Raw genomic sequence first — 24427 nt, forward strand, 5'->3', positions numbered from 1 at the left:
CATCTCAGGCTCTTCAAATCACAATGTACTTACAATACTTACATGTTATTTTATTTTATTGTATTTGATTCTATTCTTTAACATATGTTTTGACAAGTAACAGTAACTTCATCCTTCATCCATACATTCAGCCAACATGAATGAGAAGTCCTTGAAGTGTTCTGAAAAACAAAGATTTGATATTTCCTAGATAAACTAGATAAACTCCAAGTGCTGATGAAGATCATGTGATATGATGGAAAGCTCCATAACAGCTATTAAAGGGACCTTATGATGACATGGTTTCCTCAGCTTCATCCTAGTTTGTATTATTTGACTGGATTTTAGCGACGACTAGTGGCCAACTTTTGCATAGCTATAGCTCTGATGATACGTTAAGTAAATCCTGTAAACTAGCAGATGTTCTCGTTCAAGGTATGTGTCGCCAACTGTTAATGTTATATATGAAACATAGCTAATGATGCAAAACCGAAACGAGACAAAATCTTCTACTGCGTCAATAAAACTAATTTGACAACGAGAGTTTGCGGGAGTAAAGCTTCCCAACAGCTCTCTTTGGCGTTGATCTCGAACGCTGATCACTTAGTAGGATAATGATATTTACCAGTTTACCAGGAAGTTCATGAATGCAGCACAGTAATCAACCCGTCTGTATTCTTCACGCGGCGTCTCTCTGCGGCCATGGTAACACTTTCGTCAATACTGGACCTCTGATTCAAAAAGACAACACAAATAAGTGCTTTTCATGCAGGTATGAGAACAATTTCCAGTTTCATATGTAGTTAAGGAATATGATTTAGGTTGTCGGTCGGTCTTTGTATACATGCATATTTAACACATGCTGGGAGGATAAAGTCGCGTTTACGTTATTTATTGCCACACGATTCGTTTTGTTTTGTCTGTGGCCTAGCAGCAAGCTAGCAACGGCTAACGTCGGCAAGATGACAAGGTGTAGACAAAAAAGAAGCTAATTTGAGTAGTGGCTTGGTTTAACCATCAGGTGAACCGTATGCCATAAACATGTTCGTTCAAAATCACAGTCCCTGGCTTTAGCTAGCTTAACTAACATGCTTTTCCGGGTGTATTATTATATGTGATAAGTTAGGCAACTGACTTGCATAGAGCTGCACCATCCTGTAATAAGTGGTTAGGATTTACAATGAGGACACCGGGCTCGTTGATGGAAATGTGGTTTTGACCGAACGTTACGTTTAAAACGTTACTAGCCAACATTAGCCAGCTCATAGTTTCAGTTCTCAGACAAAGTGGGCTTTTTACTTGTTTTTTTTCTCTCGCACCATATATCTGTTATTCAGCATGAATTTGGCAGACATATGTGACAACGCCAAGAAGGGCCGTGAGTATGCTTTGCTGGGGAACTATGACTCCTCCATCGTGTACTACCAGGGCGTCATTCAACAGATCCACAAGCACTGTCAGTCCCTCAGGGACCCTGCACTTAAAGTCAAATGGCAACAGGTGAGTTCCCCAAAACCCCTGACCATACCATCCCTACACCAGTTATTAAACCATCATTACAGCCTGTGCTGTCACTGCAGTTGATACACTTTCCTTTGATGCCAACACTGATTTTATTTTAAAAAGCTTAGAGGTTTCAATGTTGACATCTCTGTCTACAGTGTTCTATACTTACATTATTGCGTCAGTTCTAATATTTGCTATGATCTGTTGGTTTGGTGATCTCTCCGTCAGAAAAAAAACAAAAACCTACTGGGAATATTGTTTAAGCATGCCATAATGTCACTGGTATAAGTAAAAATGATATTTGCCCAAGCTCAGGTCAGTTTAATGGACTTCCAGGACCCTTTACTCATTGTTTTACCTCAGCATTAACAGGTATATGAGGTCTTTTATTCAGAGTCAGGCTCAGTTTCAGTTTTATGCAATACAGGATTGCACAATGAAGTTGTAGCCCCCTCCATGCTACACACACATGAAATGTACAAACAGATATTCAAAAATAGAATATAAACTATATATAAGAGAGGAACACTAAAAAAGAAAAGCCAAATAGCCCTGCTGAAACATTAAAGCTCTCCTCTAAACCCTGTGCTGTTTTACCACAAATGTCTACACGCATCAACTGCTATGTTTTCAGTAGGATGTTCTGTGATGCAACGCAGATGTAATGCTCTCCTTCTTCTGTTTGTAACCAGGTCAGGCAGGAACTGACGGAGGAGTATGAGCAGGTGAAAGGCATTATGGGAACGCTTGAGAGCTTTAAGTCAGAGAAGCCAGTTGACATCCTCGCCCCTCAATCCGAGGAGAGATCTGAGGATCCAGCAGTTTGGCCCCCTCCAACCCCTGCAGAACACAGGTGTGTGTGTGTGTGTGTGTGTGTCGAAGTTACATCTTTGACCCAAAGCCTTTGTGTGCTTCATGTAGGGTCCAACACTACAAAATACTACTATCAGTTGAAACATGTGATATACGTATGTATGTCACACTATGTTCTTGAAGTGATTGGGTTATGTTTTTGTTATAAAATGCTCAATGTCTGAGCCCCACTGAATCTTACGTTTTATGTGACATAAATAAGCTTAGCTAAATGAATATTAGGACCTATTGTTTTTTACCTGTCAACATTTTATTGTCACATACATTTGAAACCCTTTGATTGATTTTCAATCAATCTCCAAGAAGCACATGCACATCCATTAATTCTATATAATAATAGACACCAAAAGCTGGAAAAGTACCTGCACACTGCTGTCTAGTTGCCAATTCTTATTTAATTGTAGGTGGAATAAAAGAACTGGGATCAAGACTGCAGTGTGTGGGTATTTTATTTTTGTCTTCCTGTGTGGTTTCTTTATTTCAGCCACCTGCTCAGGGGCCAACTGCGATCCAGGGGACTCCTTTTACTTTCTGGCAGAACTTGAACAGATTGTTGTCTGCGGAAACAAATACCTTTTTAAGGAAGCGCTTTGAAGTACAAAGAGACATATTTTGCATAATCTGTTTAATCTCTACCAGCACAATGTGACTCACCCTGTTTTTTTTATCGTGTGGTCTCTAAAGTGGACATATCGAGATTCACCCCTCAGAGAACTAGCAGAGCTGGTTTAAGGGCTTCCCTCTGTGGGAACATTGGCACACTATGTTATTACCACTATTTCCCCATTGCAAATTATCTGTTTCTGTCAGCAGGTGTATGCGACTATTACCCATTTGTATAGTTTCATCCCTGTGTGTGTGTGTGTGTGTGTGTGTGTGTGTCTCTGTAGGAATCCTATTGCAGTGAAGCGCCCCAACAGTGCGGTGAAGCAGCAGAGGAAGGACTCCCCTGGTCTGCAGCATCGAGGAGGAGCGCCAGGAGGCCGTGGTCAGGCCAACCCCAAACCAGATCGGCTGGGATTCAGAGATGCCCGAGGCACAAAGGCCAAAGACGATAAGGTCAGACTACAGCAGTTGATTGGTGGTTGAGTGAATGGATAGATGAATGGGTGAGGTCCTCAAGAAATGACCCCGAAATTGGTCCCTGAAAAAAAACACCCATTTTTGGTCTTATTAAAAATTTTTTCCATCTTTCTTCGTCATCAGGGAAAGAAAGGGGCTGGTGACGCACCAGGGGATATAGAGCAGAAGAAGTTTGACGGCACGGGATATGACAGCGACCTGGTGGACTCACTGGAGAGAGATATTGTGTCCCGTAACCCCAACGTACACTGGTAAGGCAGCATACACAGATACATACTCCTTTATACAGTTTTGTTCTTAGCACTGCTGACTGAGTTCTCTGGATGAACTGTAGGGACGACATTGCTGATCTGGAAGATGCTAAGAAGCTGCTGAGAGAAGCAGTGGTGTTGCCCATGTGGATGCCTGACTTCTTTAAGGGCATTCGTCGCCCATGGAAGGTACATATGCACACACACACTCACACACTTGCACATACAAATGTGCTCGCGTATTTGATACGAGCTGTATGTATTTCTGTGTTATGCTTTTTATAAATGACAGACAAATCACAGAAATCAATAGAGACAAGTTTTTCGGCAGTGAGCAGCTCAGATAAATTTGCTTCTGACCTTTTAAAAGGTAGCCATATTGCCTTACAGCATAATAATGTAACACACCCACCATCTTTAGAGTCCTGCAGCTTGTTACACCAGCTAAACGGAACTTTAATCCAAAGAGTATAAAGTCAACACTACTTAGTTTTACACTAAACTTGCCACTTTGTTCAGTTGCTCCATCTGTTCTTAAGCTGAGTTTACTTTAATCAAAACATTGTTGCAGAGGGCGACGTTTCCCATTCTGAGTCCGCATTTCATACCCCTCTCTCCTTCTCCCCTTGTTTCCTGTCTGCCTCGATACTATCAGCTATCCAATAAAGACAAAATGCCAAAACAATAATATATTTTTTATGAGACAACAAGAAATTCAGACACCTACGATAGACTCCAGGTAAATGCAGCATAAAATCACAGTGGTGCCCACCTCTAATCCAAATAACAGTAGCTGGAAAAACCAAGTGCACATCACTGTCATCATAAATGTAAATGGATGTAGTCTTTCACAGGCAATGGGCTGCAGGAGTAAATATTGAAAAAAAAAACATCCTCTGGCTCTTCTAACATTAATGTCTGCCAGTTTTTAACTGTTCTGCTATGACAACAGCAAATATTGAATAACTTACAGCTCAGGGAGATGTACATTTTTATATCTTAACTCTACATTGTAGCTAACTTGTAAAGGTGCAACCTCGTTTTACAACTACGCTTTTTATAACTACATTTGAACCTGGTACAACAGCCTGCTGTTCTGTTGCTCAAACATAAAGAAACTTTAACGTGAATTTTCATCACTGACATCATGAAAGGACCTGCTCAGTTGTGTTGCCTCTCAGTATCTTCTTGAATCTGCTGAATGACCAGTTAGGGAGTTTTCGTCTGTACCAGCCTCTGTTGAACTTCATCATGTGAGGCTTCTTCCCCTCAGGCTCACCATGTGAGGGTCAATCCTTTATCGGTTTTTACAGTGCCTTTCATTTGTTTGATATAAGCATGCATTATTTAACTCTTTACTTACGTACTTGGAGCCCTTTTTTCAGATAACTGAAAGTGCAGTAAAATGGAAGATTAATACATTAGGTATAGAAAAAAAGACATTTGAAGTTCATGATTGTTTCGTCGGCACACACATAGGCTGAAGATATTTGTTTGATCACAGGTGACATTTAGTATAGAGGTCTCTGCATTTCTGTTATGTCAATCCTCCCCTGCAGGATTTCTGACTATTTCTGCACACTTACTGCAGGTGAGCCATCCCACTCCCACCTGCTCCTGCTGAGGTTCTGATCAATCCTGCCTGCATCAGTGTTTTACATTGACGATTTCTGCAAGATGTCTGCCCCACCCTGCAGGGAATATAACACAGCCTATATGGATTCTGAGGCAGGAGGGACTCCAATTACATAAAAATGTTATGGATTGTGTCACTGTCTGGTTTATGTAATCTCCATAGAAACAGACACAAACCAGATGCAGAGACATCAGACATCAGAGCGGCAGTGATAGTCCTAAGAGATCTACATCAGGGATGGCAATTTTTAAAAATATTATTGGCTTTTAAACAAAATGTATGTAACTGATGCATAACACAAAAAGCGAGAAAGGAACAGCAACAAAGTAAACTGAAACTTAATTTGACTGCGGGGAGCTTACGGTTTAGTGGAAGACAATTAATTTACATGCATGGTGAAGCCCAATAATAACAGCCTCTGATATTTTCATATATTGAATTTCATCCTGTGCTCATCCAGTGATGAGGATGCGGAGCACCATCATTATCCTGAGTCTACGATGGTTGTGTTGGGTCCCACATTCTCCTTTCATCCCTCTAATTAAGTGCAGCTCTGACATTTACATTAAACACACTTACTAAACAGCTGCAAATCAGTGTTGTTTTTGGCATTTGCTCTCTGCCAAGGTCCCATGAATCAGAGCTTAAACAACAAACATGATCACTTTCTTTGCAGGCAGAATATTTCACTGTAGAAGTCTGCTGCTAGTTTGCAGGAACACTTAATGTTTGTTGATTAGGCATTTTATGTATTGAGTATTATACAACTAATAATTATAACTGGTAAGCCTGATGAGATCTGTAGTTTGTCAGTCATGGAGCAGATGCAGTTCTCTCTGCACTCTCTTTTAACTGCCTTCTCCTGTTCATTAGCCCAGCGGATCTAAATGTTGTGCTTCCTTCCATCCTTGTTTTTAATGGATGTGAATGACATACAGAGTTTGTAACAGTGAATTCCTAAAAATGAACATAAATTGCTGTTCCTCCCTGATGGCCAGCTTGCACTCTAATTCATATTTAATATATTTGAAAGCTGACATACGGGGGATTTAATGCAGAGGATTACCAATAAAATCACTGTTGTTCAGCAGCTTCAAAAGACTTGAATTTGTGTTGCTGTCAATGAACAAAATTTTAATTGCATTTATTGCACGGTCATTTTCACGTTTGGCCTGGTTCCTGCCCTCTGAATAACCAGAACTCCAAGTTTTCAAATAGAATGAATGAATGACTGAAGAACTTGTAGTCACTGCTAGTCAGCCCAAACTCCTTTCTGCGTACATGTGTTTATGTGTCTTAAGTTTTAACAGTGTGTAACCTTTTGTCTCAGGGTGTGTTAATGGTCGGCCCTCCCGGGACAGGGAAGACCATGTTAGCCAAAGCTGTGGCCACAGAATGTGGGACTACGTTCTTCAACGTGTCCTCCTCCACCCTCACCTCCAAATACAGGGGCGAGTCCGAAAAACTTGTGCGTCTGCTGTTTGAAATGGTAAGTTTATGTACATATATGAGGTCCATTTAGCAAAACCACATAATACCAAACTAAAGATCTAAATATTTCGTTAAATGGCAGAGAAAAAGTCTCACTAACTTTTTTTTTTTAGGCCCGGTTTTATGCACCAACAACCATCTTCATAGACGAGATTGACTCCATCTGTGGCAGAAGAGGAACATCTGATGAACATGAAGCCAGCCGCAGGGTCAAATCTGAACTACTGGTTCAGATGGATGGTGAGTGGAATAGATTAGTTAAGTTCATTTTATTTATATAGCCCAATATCACAAATTTGCCTCAAGGGGCTTCACAATCTGTACAGCATATGACACCCCCCGTCCTTAGACCCTGAAGACGTGTGGAGGTGAAGCTGTGAAGGGGTTTCTAATGGTATATTTTTGGAGTTAATTCAAGACTAACATTTAAACATTAACAAAAATTACCTGCAGTAATATTGGCGATTGGCATCTTTTGATATCAAAACTCATGTTTGGGATGAGATCTACTTTGTTACCAAGTGTGTTCAACATAAACTAGCTGAATCTGTAGAAATATAGCCCAGTATTAAACTAAAACAAATTCAGTCAGGTATCCTACATAGATTCCAAGATCGTATTATGTGATGTGAGTGGTACAGAAATATATATTTTCTAGTTTAATCTAGTTTTGTGTGTGTTTTGTGACAAGGTGTGGGGGGAGCTCTGGAGAATGATGACCCCTCTAAGATGGTGATGGTCCTTGCTGCCACCAACTTCCCGTGGGACATCGACGAGGCGTTACGACGGCGGCTGGAGAAGCGGATCTACATCCCCCTGCCCACAGGTGATCTCATCACCCACAGACTGACCGCACAACAAATAGAGCGGTGGTCACTACAGTGGTCTAACAGTCCTAATATCTGATTAATGCTGTTTTTTGTGTATATATCTGTGTGTGTGTGTGTGCATGTGTGTGTGTAGCTGTGGGTCGTGTAGAGCTTCTAAAGATCAACCTGAGGGAGGTGGAGGTGGCTGCTGATGTGGACCTGGACCTCATTGCTGAGAAGATTGAGGGCTACTCTGGAGCAGACATCACCAACGTCTGCAGGTGTGTGTGTGTGTGTGTGTGTGTGTGGGTGTGGAAGTGTGTACAAAATTACAAAAGAGAAATTCATTATCAGCGTTTTCTGCTTTTGGATTTTGTATCATACATTTTTTTTATCACAAATGGAAATATTAGAATATACTTGCAATGTAAAGAGATGAAGTGCGACTACAGGGGTTACACGCAAGAGAAACTATGTCTGAGAGAGAGACTTATCTTTATGAGCACATATTTGCATTTGGCCGTGAACCTGAATCACTAACAATATGCAGTTTGCAGGCATCGCTTGCCTGTGTAACAACAGTCTGATCAGTATAAAGAGGCACTTTCTCTGACCTACAGTTTGCTACAAAAATGAAAACATCATCAGGCAGGATTTGATCTGCTCTTGAAGAACTCTTGAAGCGGGCAGAGAAGTGGATAGTGGAGTTTAATCAGATACAGGACATGTTGAAGGATAATGAATGCAGATCAATGGACATGTATTGACTCCTTCTCCATGTCCCAAAAGTGTTGGTTATTTTTACATAATGATAAACTCATTAAGCTGCTTAATGTTGATAAGGTTTCTGTTTCTGTTATACTACGACCTCACTGAGTGTAGTGCATGGTCATTCATTCATTGGCAGTGGGGGACTGTAACTGAGCAGATTTACTAATTTACCATACTTCAGAACTATTTTGTACTTGATTTTATACTAGTTTATACTTGTATTCCACTACGTTTTGGAGGCAAATGTAATACATTCAAGCCATTATTTCACTGTTAATTATCTTTTCATTTTATCCTCAGTGGTGAAGCACTTTGTATAATCTGTTTCAATATGAGTGCTATAAATTGATCATTTACCATCCTTCTGCCAATTAATAATGATGACTGAGATATCACCGCCAATGATGGTTCAGGTACATGTGATAAGTTAATGGTGTGGGCGTAGCCACAACCTTGTGTAACAGATGTACTTAATGACAGTTGCCCCAACATTGTTGGAGAACCTCGCCAATGCACATTCTGTAAAACCACACTTCTTTTTTGCTGGTTCTGAGGTCTAATTAGTGGAGGTGAAGTACACCAGAAGTATCGATATGCAAACAGATGTGTAAAGTTCATTTTTATCCATTTATGGCGAACCGCTGGGGTGGAAATTAGCCTTGTGCTCGTGCACTCAGTTCCACAATGATTGACATTTATAAAACAGAGCCAGGCTTACGTGCAGCTTTATAAATCTCTCTTTGTGCGTACACATAGCTTTAGTCGTGAATCCACACAGAGTTTTATGCATCTGGCTCCTGGTCTTTATATACAGTACCATTTCCTCTTGCCCTGTAACCTCTTAGTATTCCTGTACTATATTTATTCCCTACAGACAAAAAGAGCTTGGTCGCTGGGAAGACATCATCTTATTAACACAAATTAAATCAAAATCTTTGTCTCTCTCTTCTTTTCTGGGAGCTACCAGCTTCCTCAATACTATGTTACACACACCTACATATAAACAGATAACTCCAATGATTATTTTAAAGTAAGCATTGATCATTGGAACATGTTTATTACTTCAAATCTCAGTTTAATAGTTGCTTCAGTCGAACACTTCTTATCATCCTGGCCTTGTCCTTGTGGGTCTTTTCTAGTAGCTACTGGGATGATGGAATGGCAGGTATTTTATGTTGTCCAAAATGTCTCCGCTCATCTCCGGCTTGCTTTGTTTCATTGACCTTGGATGTGTGTGTGTGTGTGTGTGTGTGTGTGTGTGTGTGTGTGTGTGTGTGTGTGTGTGTGTGTGTGTGTGTGTGTGTGTGTGTGTGTGTGTGTGTATCATCCACACATACCCTGTAGCCTGCAGGGTTTCAGCCAGTATGGATTCCAAAATAGTAGAAATACTATGTGAAGTATGATTTAGGGAGCATGTTTATATAAAAAAAAGCCTTACTGTATGTGTGTGTCTTTGAACACTCCTGCCCCCCTCTGCTCCTGTATATCAGGGATGCGTCCATGATGGCAATGCGTCGTCGAATCCAAGGCCTGAGCCCCGAGGAGATCCGAGCCCTGTCCAAAGACGAGCTGCAGATGCCTGTGACCATGGAGGACTTCACCCTCACACTCAAGAAGATCTCCAAGTCTGTCTCTGCTGCAGACCTGGAAAAGTACGTAGCCTGGATGGCTGAGTTCGGGTCAGTATAGAGAACGGTGCTGTTTAGACCCAGAGGGACCAGAACCTTGAAAGGAGGGGACTCGTAGCGTTGAAAATGATGAAAGCCTTGAAGAGGAGGGACTCAGGAGTGTATGACACGGAGCTGAGTGAACTCTTGTATGTGAACCAGGCAAGACATCAGGGAGCAAGATTATACAGGGGCTCGAGTTCACATTAGAAGACTGGTGCCTTTGAGAGAGCATGATGAGAACTTTCAGTGGCTCCACTCCTGCCCTTTCACATATTCTCCCCTCGTTGTTGCTTCGACACACATCGTCCGTGTAGAGACTATCAATCATCCCGCTGCTGACTGACTTAAGAGACCTGAGGAAGAACGGGTTGAACATCACTCACACAGGGAACTTTTGATGTAAAAAGTAGCCTAACACACACAGGTAGACCAGAGAATGCACACTAGTTTTACTTTATTTTACACATTTTCGCATCCTTATCCTAAACCCCTCTTACTTTTTCTGTCAAGCTTGTTCGTATTAGTCGGATTCACCAAACTCTGTTAACTGCACAAACCTGTCGTAAATTGCTCGTTTCAACCTGGTGAATTCCAACAGTTTACAAGTAGGGGAGTGTTGGTGAGATTTGATAGGAAAGAGTCCCTGTTCTCCATTTGTGGGCAAGTTTCATTCAAAAAATTAGCTTCCAAGCTTCACATCCTGCTGTCAGAAATCAGCAGCGAAACACAAGTTTAGCAGTGTAAGTAGTCGTATCAGGAGACTCAAAACAATTAGAAAATCTTATTACAGCAGGGGGATTAAGACATGTTAGACTGTCAGGTGCAACAGAGGATGCTCACCTGGACAGTGACCTGCATACAGACCCTGAGGCGGCTGTTGGTGTGAGAGAATTATCTGAACAAATACTGAATTGTTTAGGTTGCCATGCCAATAGAACCTACAAAAAACACACTATAATTCAGACTTTATGGCAAATGCGACAAGTTTTCTTCAGTCACTTGTACGTGCCACTTAAGAACAAACCTGTTAGTACTTGTGATTCTTGAGGCCCTTTGTCTTAAAGAACTGTATGTTTGAGCACTTTTAATGTATTTCCTTCAGGAGCCCATGTACTTCCTACTGACTGAACACACTTGAAGAAATGTCTGTGTTATGTGGTGATTATGTGTTTGTACTGTCTAGTTGGTTTTAATATTTGTTTTCAGTTTTAGTTCTATTGAGACAAACAAATGTAGTCAAGCTAAAAGAACATGGCCACTGGGCACATGGATTGTTCATTAAAGGATACAGTTAATTCTCGCCTATTTAATGGCTCCTGTATTTCATGAAATATTTTAAATTAAAACTGAGTCAGGTTATGTCTCACATTCAAGGAGCGTAAGTAGGTTGTAGACAGTGTGTCCACCTAGAATTCGTCAGACTCTTCAGTATCAGAGTATTCCTTTAGGTGGAGACAGACAGCTGAGCGATAAGATGAAAATACTCAATCCAGTGTTTTTGTTGTACTGGTTTTACATTTAATTTAAGTCTTTAGGGCATCCTGCATAGGGCAAATAATAAACCACTAAAAGCTCCATTCACTGTTAGCCCAGTGTTCCCAGTAATATTTGTTTGTTTGTTATTATTAATCACAATTCCTGTACTATAAACAATCTTATTCCATCATGCTGAGGCTGAATCGCTCAACTCAATGTACTTCTACTAGCTTTTTCTTGAGCTTTCAACTGTATCAAACTGTCTTCATCAGCAGATTGAGTTTACCCAGTGTTCATGGAGATGGATCTGTTGACATGCAAGCTAAGACTTACCCCAGCATGAACAAGAGATCTTAAGAAGTGCTATGGATGACATCATAATGGCGACTGAGCTTGCATATCAACATCAGCATCTCCATGACAACTGAGCAAACTTCATGACTGTGATAGAGTTAAAAGATCAGGAAAAAGCTAGATCTGGAATTATTTTGTTAAACTATTCAAATATAGTTTTGATATATTAAACCTGTGATGCCAGCTGTGACGTGAGCATAAAGATACTATCAAAAGAATTGATAGTTGACAGTATGATATATATTTCAATGTAAAGTAACTTAGAGACTCACTCTAAGATAAGAGAAAGCTTTATTCATCCCGAGGGACATAGCTGTGCAGCAGTTTCAGTACAAAGTAGGAAAGAGTGCAAATGTAAAATATCAATAAACACAAAATACAAAATACACGTAATGCCAAAAATAGAACGGTACGGTTGCTTGTTGGTGAGTGTGTACAATATCAAATCTGAAGTACAGATAAGTGTATATGGTTAATTCACTGATAATGTCCATGATATTGCACTAAGTCAGAAAAAGTACATTCTTGCAGCCCTCAGTTGCAGTTTCGGAATGAGCTATCACATACAGTGCGTTATTCCATCCAGAGGCTTTCTGCTGTAATCTCACCAGTGAACAGCAGTGTCTTTTGAAAGCTCACTAAAAATAATAAAATTGGTGGTAAAAGAACAAAATTGGTCTCTGAATGTTTCATTGATTGTCATCTGATGCACTCTGTCATTTGTTGCTTTATTGTTTTTTCTTCTGTAGCACTCGAACACTCCTGCATTGTTTTTCTAGGTCAACAGATGTTTATTTGACGTTTGAAATGTCTTTGCCTGCTTATTACTTTTCAAATGTAGGGCAAATTGTACAGAGCACTCCTCTGTGTGCTGGTTGTTGACTGTTTGTCCTTTGATTAATCTAAAATGGATTTTACTGCAGGTGCCTTTACTGTCGTGCAGTCTTTGTGACCCATAATTTTGCAACAATTGCACTGCATTGTGTTGTGAGGTTGTTAAAAGATTGGTCACCAAAAACGCAGCTCTTTAACTGAAAGCAAAACATTTTCCAAAACCTACACGAAAATAAAGTGGGGCTTAATAATGCAAGTCTTCTTCTAATGAAACCTGGTTCGTCTGCATAATATAACACACCTGAAGTTGAGCATTTCAGTATCGGTATCCCCATAAACCACTGATTTTGTTTGCAATGTTATTACATTTTTAGCTAAGAAACAAAAAATATTAAAGTATTTTGAAATAATTTTGCAACACAGCAACTGACCCATAATAACGCACGTGGTTTTATCCTATGATGTGTCCTCTGTCTACTAATGAAGGTGCTAGTAGAACATGACAATCCACTTGTCCTTGAAAGCAACAATACACAACACAATGAAGAAATATATTGTCATTCTGATATCTCTGATACCAGTGTTCAGGATGTTTGGAGTGAAAGTGTACACAACAAGTGTATATATATGTATATATATATACATGTATATATATATTTATTCTTTTTCTTTTTTGTTGGAACTGCTTTAGAGAGGTGTTCATCCGTCTTTATGATCATCTTGAGGTCTGTAGTTTGTGGTTCCGTTGTCAGTATGACTCCATGTTTTCCCAGAAACCCCCTGTAACCATCTCGACCCCTCCTGGAGTTATCAAGACCTCATTTCAGGTGTCCATGTGAAGGTGTAACTCTGACAAGCATTTCTCACTATTTCCACAATCAACCGGTTCACTGACAAAATTAATCATCAGAATCATCCATAATGAAAATAATCCTCAATTGTTAAAAAAAAAATAGCCAACTACAAAATCCTTCTTTTATATGAATGCATGAGTAATAATAATGTAATGATATAATAGTATAGCAGTCATAGGGGCCATTTTTCTGCATTGAGTACTTATAATACTTTAAGTACCTGCTTATATTTTCACATGAGTCATATTTTCATTTGTAACACTGGAGTGAAGGATGTGAACACTTCCTCCACCTCTGCTGCTGTGGTGCGTTGCTCCAGTGACGCTGTGTGGCTGCATCAGCGGACGGTTGCAACGCGACAGTTCGAGGAGACGTTTTTTCCCGTTATTATCACAGTGGGTCTAACGTCCGCTCCAGAATGGAGACTAAACCGGTCATCACCTGCCTTAAAACCCTCCTCATCGTATACTCCTTCGTGTTTTGGGTACGTAGCCTTTCGATATCTTTTTCTTTAAATAACCCCTGTGGAAAATGATCGCAGTCCATCATTAATCCACCGCTCTGTGTGTGTGTGTGTGTGTGTGTGTGTGTGTGTGTTTTCTTTTGTCGTGCATGACGAAGGGGTGGACACAGCCAGCATCATCGACGGAATCATGCTCTTGTTTGAAAATATTACGCTAAATGGTCGATATTAGCTGAACGCCGCCGCTTTTTTCGAGCGTTTCATACGTGGATTTGATCGTCTTCTATTACATAAGTTGTGTTAAGGTTACACATATTTCGGCTGCTGGGCGTCAGTGGTGTGAGGGCACAGCGCACATAGCATCATGGTTCTTGTCGTTTTCATCACCGCGACGATTTAAAACTGTCCGATGAGACCAGCGTCTGTTTGATGAGGCCCGTTTAAAAGCCCATTTTCTGACCACATACTGTACATTTTGGGGTCGTTGCCATAGATCCTTAAAGGGACCCTGTACCTCTAGTATAGATAACACCAGTAAAATACTGAACTAACACCCCATAAACCCATCGATGAATGTAGTATCACTGGAGACAGTGTGTCCAGAAAAACAGGAACACTTGTTTCACAGCCGTGTCATGTCATTAAAACACAACAGTAAACACCTGCTGCAAATACTTCAAATGTGCAGTTGATGTTGAGACTACTACCTTCGTACCTTGTTTTGTTTGTTGACTTAAAATTGGTGGTGTCGTATAATACAGCATTGTATTAAAAGGCTGCAACCAGCAGTTCTTTTTAATTATCGATTAATCCGTCAAACGTTTTCTCGGCTTTAGATCAGAAAATTGTTTTTTAAAAAAAACACCCATTGCAATTTTCTAAAGCCTAAGATGGTGTCTATAAATCACTTGAGTTTTCTGTCACTTTGCTCATTCTTTACTTAAAATGTTAAATGTAACTGTTGAGATGCCACCTCAGTTGTTTAATCGTTTGCTTACTTTACATTTTGAGGCTGAGCTTTGTTGTGGTCCTATATTGTACCCTGTTGTATTGAAAGTAGGGCATATTTTCCTATGCTACAAATGTTGTTCTTTTTTGATCAAGCGAATACTAATTTGGTCTATAAGATGTTGATAGAATAAGATAATAGTGCCAAATGCCAATCAAAACTCCCCACAGCCTTAGCTGACATCTTCAAATAGCTTATTTTGTCCAAAAACCCCAAATCTATTCAGTTTACTATAATGTAAGACAAGGTAAAGACGCAAATACGCACATTGGAGAGGCTAGAGCCATAGAATTGTGGGCGTTGTTGCTTGACAAATGACTTAAATGATTATCAAAATAGTTGGCAGTGTTTCTAATATTTTGTCCACAAAGAAAAAGGAGAGGTGGTTAGCACACTGAAACTTGCAAGCTCCCTATAATTTAATTGCTGTAACGTACAGGCAAAAAAAAAAACGACAGCTCCACTTACAGTTGGGATATCACTTGATGCAAAACAACACCCACCTATCATTTGTATGAAGGCAACACCTTTTTGGGGTTGGATGTGTCTGCTTGATATTTTGTCCACCACATTTACATACTGTATAATGGAGGAGCAACAACATTAGACACACCCTACAATATTATGCAAAACTCAGCACCACAAAAGCCTCACATTGTACCAAAGAGTTGAATCAATACCTCTGGAGGATTTTTTTTGCCAAGGTCTTAAGCTGCAAAGCCTTGCTCTGATTTGAATTCATAAAAAGCTGTACTCACAATGCTAAGCAAGCAAGCTGTATATAACAACACTCATTTGAAGAATAGAATCTGCCCATATTTTCACTGCAATTAACGCTCTTTGTCGTAAGTGTCCTCAGGATTTGAGGCAGCACATCACTCAGAAAGCATCTCTCAAAGCAAATGCATTTGGTTGAGACTGCTTCCAATTTTGGGATAAATTAGCTTGAGATGAACTTGAGAAGTGAAATAGTGTCTCCTGTTCCCTGTTTGGTTTTCAGTGGTTTGGATGTGCCTTTGTTTACCTTTTGATTACCAGTTGAGTGAATATGATCTGGCATCAGTGCAAGCAACAATATTAATCTTAGACCACATGTTAGCCAATCAGTACAGTTTTGACCATAATCTTTTACCGTAATTGTGGTTTATAGGCTCTTTCCTGTTGGTTAGATTTCAGCCAGATGTAGCCTGAGCAGGATTATTTAATGCGAACACGTGGAGGAGAGATTTATCTGTCCATAATGTGTTTAGGACCTGAAGAGTATCTGCTTTCCCCAGATTCACTCAGATTAGCTTAAATACTGCTTCTTGGCCTTAAACAAAACCTAAACTAAGCCCTAAGATTGCATAAGGAAGTCCTGCAGGGTGGAAACACAGAACTGAAATCATTTTTTCAGTTGTGTGCTCATGAAGGCTTAAAGAGAAGAGCCGTGCCGTGTGTCTCCGTGCACGGCTGCTGCAGACATGTGTCTGTGTCACTGATATGAACTTTTATATTTAGTCGGGATTGGACCGTCTCCATAGCGCTCCCTCACATCTACAGCATCAGGTTTCAGGCTTCTAAAGTGCACAAGTGTCTCACAGCTCGGTGCCTCGCCTCAACCCTGAGGCTGAAGCATGGAGACGTCCACTGGCACAGAATTGGAAGAGGGAGAGCTGTTTCAGTGTCAGGCCTCGGTTTCACTGTCATCAGCTTGTCGTGGCAAATAATGTCTTAAGTGTGAATAGCTACCATACTTTACACGCAGGACGGTTAAATGCAGAGCAGGTGGTGGAGTCTGCGTGGTGTCCTCGCCAGCATATTTTGTCATCGCACCTTCTGTTTCTTTATTAGGCCTGGGGGAGGAGGAGAAGGGAGGAGGGGTGAACTGTTTTAAGCTCTGTGCTGTAACCAGGGTGGCCGGCCTGGCTTTGAATTTCAAACAAAACGTGCAGGGAGGGGAAGAAAGGGGGTCTGAAGCTGTTTGGGATTCAGCAACACACATGAAGTCTAGATGACTTGCCCCCGCTCCTTGGACTTGATTTCCCCGTTGGCTCAAAAATGAGCACTTTAGCATTGACAAGATGGCCCTTTATTTGTATGCGACAGCAGCTCTCAGGGGCAGAGACATTTTGTCGCTGATGATGTCGGCCATAAACAGCGAGTACACCGTCATCTACAGGACTCTTCTTTGAAATGACAGTCTGCTCTGGCTGTCAGAATCACTGTTAATAGAAAGAGGAGCTGTCATTACTGACAAATCAAATCATCAGCCTGCAAAGAAGGGATCCTTTACATTAGTCGTTCAACCAAAAATGTATCATTTTAGTTGTTTTGTAAGCAAAAATGGCAGACATCTGCGGGTTCCAGATTCTCAAATGTGAGGATTTGATGCTTTTCTCTGTCGTACATGACAGTAAACTGTATATCTTTGGGTTGTGGACTGTTTATTGGACAAAACAAGACATTTGGAGGCGTCACAGTCATTTTTCACAATTTTCTGACATTTTATAGACAAAACAATTAATCAATTTATCGAGAAAATAGTCTGTAGACGTTAATTGCAGCACTTCTTTTACACTTTTGTCCAAAGTATAGTTGGCCGATGTGATGATATATAACCTACCATGAGACGATATAGATTTGTCTACCATCAGAGATTTTGACGTATCGTTTATACCTCCGTATCTATCCCTTTAATATCTCTGCGTGTTAGGCTGGTGGTTCTCAACCTTTTTAGCTTTTGACTTTTTAAAGCGGATCGTCATCAGTATCGTGCAGTCTCAGCACCTGAGCATTTATACTTACAATATGTGGTGATTTACACGACACATGTTTATATAACATGAAAATCAATACCTTGAGATATTGCATCCCATATGAAACCAGAGTACTGGTTGGCCTGCAGAAAATTGCAGCTACAGTAGTACAGGCAACAACAGGATGCAGATAAAGAGATTACAGGAACATTAAACAGACAGCTCTTGAGATGGTTTGAAATAGAAAATTTGTTCTCAGTTCTCTCTGTGTATTTTAGCTCCATCAAATGTCGTGCCACTGAGGATTTATCATTCCGCATCTAACTGCCCACAGGTCGTCAATAATAGCCATTTTAACAGGGTTTGCTTACGTAATAGAAACCACAGCTACATGTTTAAGTCATAAATACAAAGAGATGAATACATTAGCAGTAGTGTGGGAAACCAGCGCAGAGCTGAAACCATTAATGTGTTCTTCGATTGACAGAAAACAAGTCAACAACAATTCTGATAATCAGTTAAGTCATTTTTTAAGCACAAATGCCAAAAACGTACGCTTTCTCAGATGTAAACATTTACAGGTTTTCTTACTCTTCTATCATAATACACTGAATCTATTTGGGTTTTGAACTGTTGGTGGAACAAATTTAGCAATTAGACTTTGTCAGCTTGGGCTTTAGGAAACTGTGATGGGCATTTTTTTTTTACTATTTTCTGACCAATAGACCAAATGAATGATCAGTAATGGAAATAACTGTTAGTTGCTTAAACCAGTGTATCTTTCGATTCAGAATATAGTTTTTGCTCATGCTTTCTTCAGGAGCTTCAGTGTGTGTGTGTGTGTGTTTTCTCTCCCTTTAACCCTTCTTATCATCTCACCCTCAGCTGAAGCTCATTGCCACAGTGTTCATATGGATGTTCATGTGTGGATGTCTGCATGAGACACAATCAAGTTCAGCCATTTTACACAGCAGCTGTAGTAGACGTTCTCAAACTACGCTCGCTGTGTTGAAGTCTAAAAAGACTCCTTATACCTGTGGTTCAACTGCAAACAAATTCAGAACAATGCAGCAGTCAAAGGACAGTCATGCCAGATGACCTTTGCCCTGTCATTATGAGCACACCCTGCCAACAGGGCAAAGTGTAAATATTTAGTCATTAACCTGCAGAGACTAGTTCAAGCTATAGCCAGAGAGGGAACATGGCAGCCCAAGAAACATTTTTTGTATCGTTATTTATCGCTTCTGGTACATTTTTACATGTCATGACATTAACCTTTATTGACATTATTGACTAATTGCTAAGAGGGAAATTTTCTTCCTGCTGATGTTTTCAGTCTTATTGGCTCATTTTCTGCCGAGACCTGAGAGTATTTTCTTCTCATGAGTTTTCGAGGTTTCAGGGTGCACAGAGACATTTTGTACAGACTGCTCCCTCTCTAAGCAGAGGGCCTGGCAGCAGGGCGGCGGGCAGCCTCCTCTTGGAAGGCAGGAGGGCAGTATGATGAGTTGGCCCTCGCTAAAGTCAGATCATCAGCAGCCGTTCCACACCCCGCTCTCTTTCCACTGCCAGCAAGACATACCCAGCTGAGACACACGCCGCTTCAGCTGCCTCGTACAACGCGCTCTTTTATCCGCAGCCTTCATTTGAAATGCTAAGAGAGGCGCAACAGGAGGAAGCGTCTCGCCTCGGATCAAAGAGCTCCTTTGACATGTCCCCTTTCTTTTTCTGCCTGTGTGTGTGAGTGAGTGCAGGCATATTCATAAAGCAGGTGATCGCTATCCCGCACTCCAGATAAATTTGTGTCTTCTGTCTCTCGTCTCCTCCTCCTTACTCTAATTGCTCTCCTTTCTTGTTCCACCTTGATCCTCTTTCTCCTCCTCCCCCTCGCCACGCTGCTAACACATAGCTATTGTAATATCGCAGAAGTGCGGAGATAAAGGCCTGTTCCCTGCTTTCATTCTGTTTCCTGTGCTCTCTCTGTTACATCCGTCTCTCCACCCCCCCACCCTCTAGATAACAGGAGCCATCCTGCTGGCAGTGGGAGTATGGGGGAAGTTGATGCTGGGCCCGTACATCTCTCTGATAGCAGACAACTCCACCAACGCCCCATACGTCCTCATCGGCACCGGGACCGTCATCATCGTTTTTGGCCTGTTTGGATGCTTCGCCACCTGCAGAGGAAGCCCATGGATGCTGAAGCTGGTGAGGCACTGTAGGAGGAAGGGTGGGGTGTTACATTGCAGGGAGAGAGAGGAGTGTTGTGGGTGCTGAATAATTAGCCTCAGGTCACATGATAAACGGAATAATGCTTGACCTCTATCCTGTGGAGAGGGATCAGAAATCCAATAGAGGCTGCAGGGCACTTTGTTCGGTTAATGGTGGTCAAGTGAGTGTGCTTGAGTATGTGTGTGCATGTGCGAGTGTGCAAGCATAGGCAAATGATACAGGTCTAAGGCAGGGGGTTTTCATGCAAACTATGCAAATCTTCCTATTCCTTCCTCTTTCTCTTTAGTATGCCATGTTTCTGTCGCTCGTCTTCCTCGCTGAGCTAGTGGCTGGGATCTCTGGATTTGTGTTTCGCCATGAGGTCAGCATGAAATACACCATGTAACCACTTTTCAAGTCTAACACTAAAGCTGTGTATATGTTGTTAACATGCGTGATTATGTGTGAATGTTTGCATGCTGCAGATAAAGGGAACCTTTCACAGGACATACACCGACGCAGTCCTGAACTACAATGCTGAGGATGAGGCGAGCCGTGCGGTTGATAACTTGCAGCACAGGGTAAGTCCCTGTGAAAACATGAAATCATCAAGGTAAAACAGCTAATAAATGCATCAGCAGCAAACCAAAACACAAGCCTGAATGCTAGGATAGGACTGGATAGCAGTTCGATTTTTTTCTTATTGTCAACAAATCCCATGAGAAGACCAAAAACAAGAATTAATTTATGTTATTAACAAGTGCTGCCTATGTAGCCAAAGATATGACATAGCTTATTTGTCTGTGCCATAGAGCTTTTGTTGTCCAAAAAGTCTTAAAAACACGTGTGTGAGCTACACCGTTGTTCTGGGTGACATATTCCTTCACTTTGATGAAGGGCACTGTAGTTTCATTCCCACAGACACGCCATAAATACACAGTAGCGCATCAAATATGTATTAAACCGCAGCTAAAAATGGTCCCCAATAAATTCTCTATTTACTCCTGTTTGATTAGCATTTGATAAAAAATGACAGTGCCCAGCTGTTTTAGGAAATCATTTAGCCTTTTAAATTGAATTATATGTGTTTTACTCGTTTTTAAAAATGTGTCTTTAGTAAGAACCAATAGGGGCGACAGACAAGGTGGGGAAGTCAGAAACTATTCAGAAACAGACTGACACATTGTTTGATTTGGTTTTCACATGGGATTGTTGAAAAATAGAAAAAAAGAAAATAATGCCCGCCTTATCTTTTGGATTATCTGCTCTCATTGCTCTTCCCTCTTTCTCTGTGCATTTCTAGCTGCGTTGCTGTGGAGTGTATAACTACACCAGTTGGTTTGGCAGTGTATATTACCCATCCAACGGCATTCCTGCCAGCTGCTGCTTTAACTCCTCCGACTGCAACCTAGAAGACCTCCGCAATGCAACTCTAGCCCCGACCAAGGTCTACCACCAGGTCAGTATGTTATTGTATTTTCCTATTTCTTTCCTGTCTGCTGCTCTGTACTTTATGTAGTTTATGAATGTTTATGAAGAAGGTGACTGTATCTACAGGTCCTCATACACCTTTTCAAACCATCTCCCTCTTCCACACACTAACAACTGCCTCAGATACTCTCCCAGATATCCATCTTGCCCCTAATATGCACATATAACATGTCCTCGTTCCCTCTGCAAACTAACCTGCCCCCTGTGTTTCAGGGCTGCTATGAGTTGGTCACTTCATTCATGGAGACCAACATGGCCATTATTGCAGGGGTGACGTTTGGGATTGCCTTCTCACAGGTAAGAGTTGAAAAAAAGTTAATGTTCTGCAGGTGATGATGTGCAAATAACATGTGGCACATGTTGTGTTTCAGTATCACAGACACAAATGCTCAGGCTCTTCTTATCCTTCTTCTTGGTCTTCTAAACAAACACATGTAACAGTGCTAGAGGGAGAGGTGTCACAGGAAGTGTCACAGGAAATTAAGTCCTGATTTTGAGGAAATGTGTTTATGTTTTATGTTTTTAAACCCCGACCATAAAATAAACCAGAGCGCTTTTCTGTCTGTCTTTCAGCTGATTGGCATGTTGCTGGCCTGCTGTCTGTCCAGGATCATCACAGCCAATCAGTACGAGATGGTCTAGCTGATGTGACGTGGCAGGTGAGAGTCATTTATAGATGCACACACACAAGCAACAACACACATGTAGAGTTGAAGCTGCTATAATCAATATTTTTATATTAACAATGAATAAAACTACCAGTATAAAGTAAAAGGTGTCACTCGTATTGACAAACCCACAGGGAATTATCAAAAAAAGTGTTTTAACGCCTTTCAACACAGTGTTTTGGTTTTACAACCCGCAACTTTACAGTTTTGTTTCAGCCTCACTGCCCTCTTTAGGGTCTTTTTCCAACAGCTTTTTTCAGCAAAACGAAACAAACCCTGATGAACCCACTGTACGCTACCTATCCTGCGCCAAATAGAAGATTGACAAACTAGCTGGTGAACATGATGGAGCATTTTGCAGCTAAAGAGTTTCCCTCAGGAGTTTGTGGAGACCAGAACAAAGAAAGAGAGTGACTATTGGCCAGAAAACACGACTCCAAATAAATACATATGTTGATTCGTGTTTGCTGAGTGTGTAAATAGGCAACTGTCTGCTAACGCATTCACCACAACAACTTTCTCTGGTCAATGTTGTGTTGTCAGCTTGTTCTGCTGCCCCCAAGTGGCCATAAAATCAATGACTGCTGGTTTAGTTCATACACGGTTAACTCTTCTTTCTTTGTGTTTTTGTCTTTTTAGGGAGATGAAGAGAAGAGACAAAGAGCCTTGACACATGACACACGTCTGAATTGGAATTTACCTCCCTCCGTCTCTCTGCCTGTGATCTTAATGTAATATCTTAATGTATCTTACTGTAAAGCACCATTCCTCGACTCACTGCTGTTGCATCAAAGCTTTCCATACCACACATCACACTGCTGCTTGATGTAGAAATTGCTCATTAGCACATATCTCGGATCAGTACAGCCTACAGCGAGCAGGTAGGCCCGAGTTGTCTGAGTTGACAGCGGTGTTGGTCTCAGATAGGCGATTGGGTGAAACTTGGCTTCTCAGTTGGTTGCAGCATGCTCCACCGACCATCAACAGAAGACCACTGCACATCTTTGTACAGAATGACATTACTAAAGCTTGAAAGTAATACTTTAATAGATAGGTTTAGTTTTGCATTTGACTTTGCTATTGCTCACCATTGTATATTCCTATGGTTGTGACATTTTGTGAACTGATTATGTGTGCTGAGGATGATATTTTACGTTTATATGAAAAATAAGGAAAGTGACAAAGGAGAGAAAAGGGAGAATCGTTGGAGTTTTTTACCTATAGACAAGGCCTCATATTGTTTGACCTGATCATTTAACTCCCTAGCAGATTATGGGTTAATAAATTACATGTTAAATTTGTTAGTATCATTTAAAGCTTTGGTCTGGGATAAATACACAAGAATACAGATTCCAAATGGGAAGCTTTACTGTCAAACTCCCACAGTAACTTAAAATAACACTCTAATTTACCCTAATTTACAGCTTCTACATACATTTAAAATTATACTTGATGTAATTCAATCTTTTTGGGGGGGAAAGAAATCTATTCATCAAGCAAAACTAACAACAAATCTGTTACAATGTAGACTGAAGGCTGGGTCACACCAGAAAGTGCTTGCGTCAGTTATCTCTGTCACTAACAGGACAATAAGTTCACAGTTTATTCAAAAGATGAAGTTGTTCCATCGACTCTTGTCTCATGACTGTCTTCAAACCATCCACATTTTGTGAAGCAGTTTGTACAGAGGAGGTTAATTAAAAGTGGATGATGCAACACAGCGCTGTCAAGATGACTTGCTCTCGGTCAACGGCGCATATTTGCTTGTCAAAATTCAGCACAGTTGAACTGACACAGATTTTCTCAATTTCTGTTAGCGAATCCACTCATTACAGAGATTTCATTGAAATGAATTGATTTTGCCACAAAATGTAGTAGTTTTAAATGCTGGTGTGACCTGGCCATTTCAGAATCTGAATAAAAGCCCCTAACACTCAATTATCTTTAAGGTTTGTATGCTTCAAACAACGTTGTTCGTATGAGGTGTCGTCTGAACATTTCTAAAGGCCAAAGTGTTTATAGCTGTTTGGAACGGCCACACTTGAAGGCAGGCTGAAAAACTTGCTGTCATACTGTAAGTTGATGTACCTGTATGATTCTTGGATAAAAGCGTCAGATAAGTAAATCTAATGTAATGTAATCTTAGAGAGTGGTGAGATGCAATGAGTCATACAAGTAGCGATAACAGTGCGCAGTCTCTCGCAAAGGCATTCATAAGAGATGAAGAGAGAAGTTAAAATCCTGCCAACTTTCACACCTCCAC

At 40.8% G+C, this 24427-nt stretch overlaps 2 protein-coding genes across 3 annotated transcripts; both read left to right on the forward strand.

Annotated features, from left to right (window-relative positions):
• Positions 1 to 1305: 1305 nt before the first annotated feature.
• On the forward strand, positions 1306 to 10088 carry katnal1 (katanin p60 subunit A-like 1). Of its 2 annotated transcripts, none has more exons than XM_070915128.1 (10): positions 1306 to 1479; positions 2178 to 2338; positions 3249 to 3417; positions 3565 to 3692; positions 3776 to 3881; positions 6659 to 6817; positions 6933 to 7059; positions 7511 to 7645; positions 7783 to 7909; positions 9890 to 10088. In XM_070915128.1, exons 1-10 carry the CDS (start codon positions 1318 to 1320, stop codon positions 10086 to 10088), a joined length of 1473 nt encoding a protein of 490 aa, XP_070771229.1. In that variant the 5' UTR covers positions 1306 to 1317. The 2 variants fall into 2 exon arrangements, with proteins under 2 accessions (XP_070771229.1, XP_070771228.1); XM_070915127.1 differs by having other exon boundaries at positions 1318 to 1479; positions 3571 to 3692.
• Positions 10089 to 14005: 3917 nt separating this feature from the next.
• On the forward strand, positions 14006 to 22138 carry tspan7 (tetraspanin 7). The gene is made up of 7 exons (XM_070915070.1): positions 14006 to 14071; positions 19814 to 20002; positions 20313 to 20387; positions 20491 to 20586; positions 21309 to 21464; positions 21710 to 21793; positions 22070 to 22138. The coding sequence occupies exons 1-7, from the start codon at positions 14006 to 14008 to the stop codon at positions 22136 to 22138; spliced, it is 735 nt and encodes a 244-aa protein (XP_070771171.1).
• The last annotated feature ends 2289 nt before the right edge of the window (positions 22139 to 24427 follow it).

Source organism: Enoplosus armatus, chromosome 11, assembly GCF_043641665.1.
Source record: "Enoplosus armatus isolate fEnoArm2 chromosome 11, fEnoArm2.hap1, whole genome shotgun sequence".
In the NCBI taxonomy this organism is placed as follows: Eukaryota; Metazoa; Chordata; class Actinopteri; order Centrarchiformes; family Enoplosidae; genus Enoplosus; species Enoplosus armatus.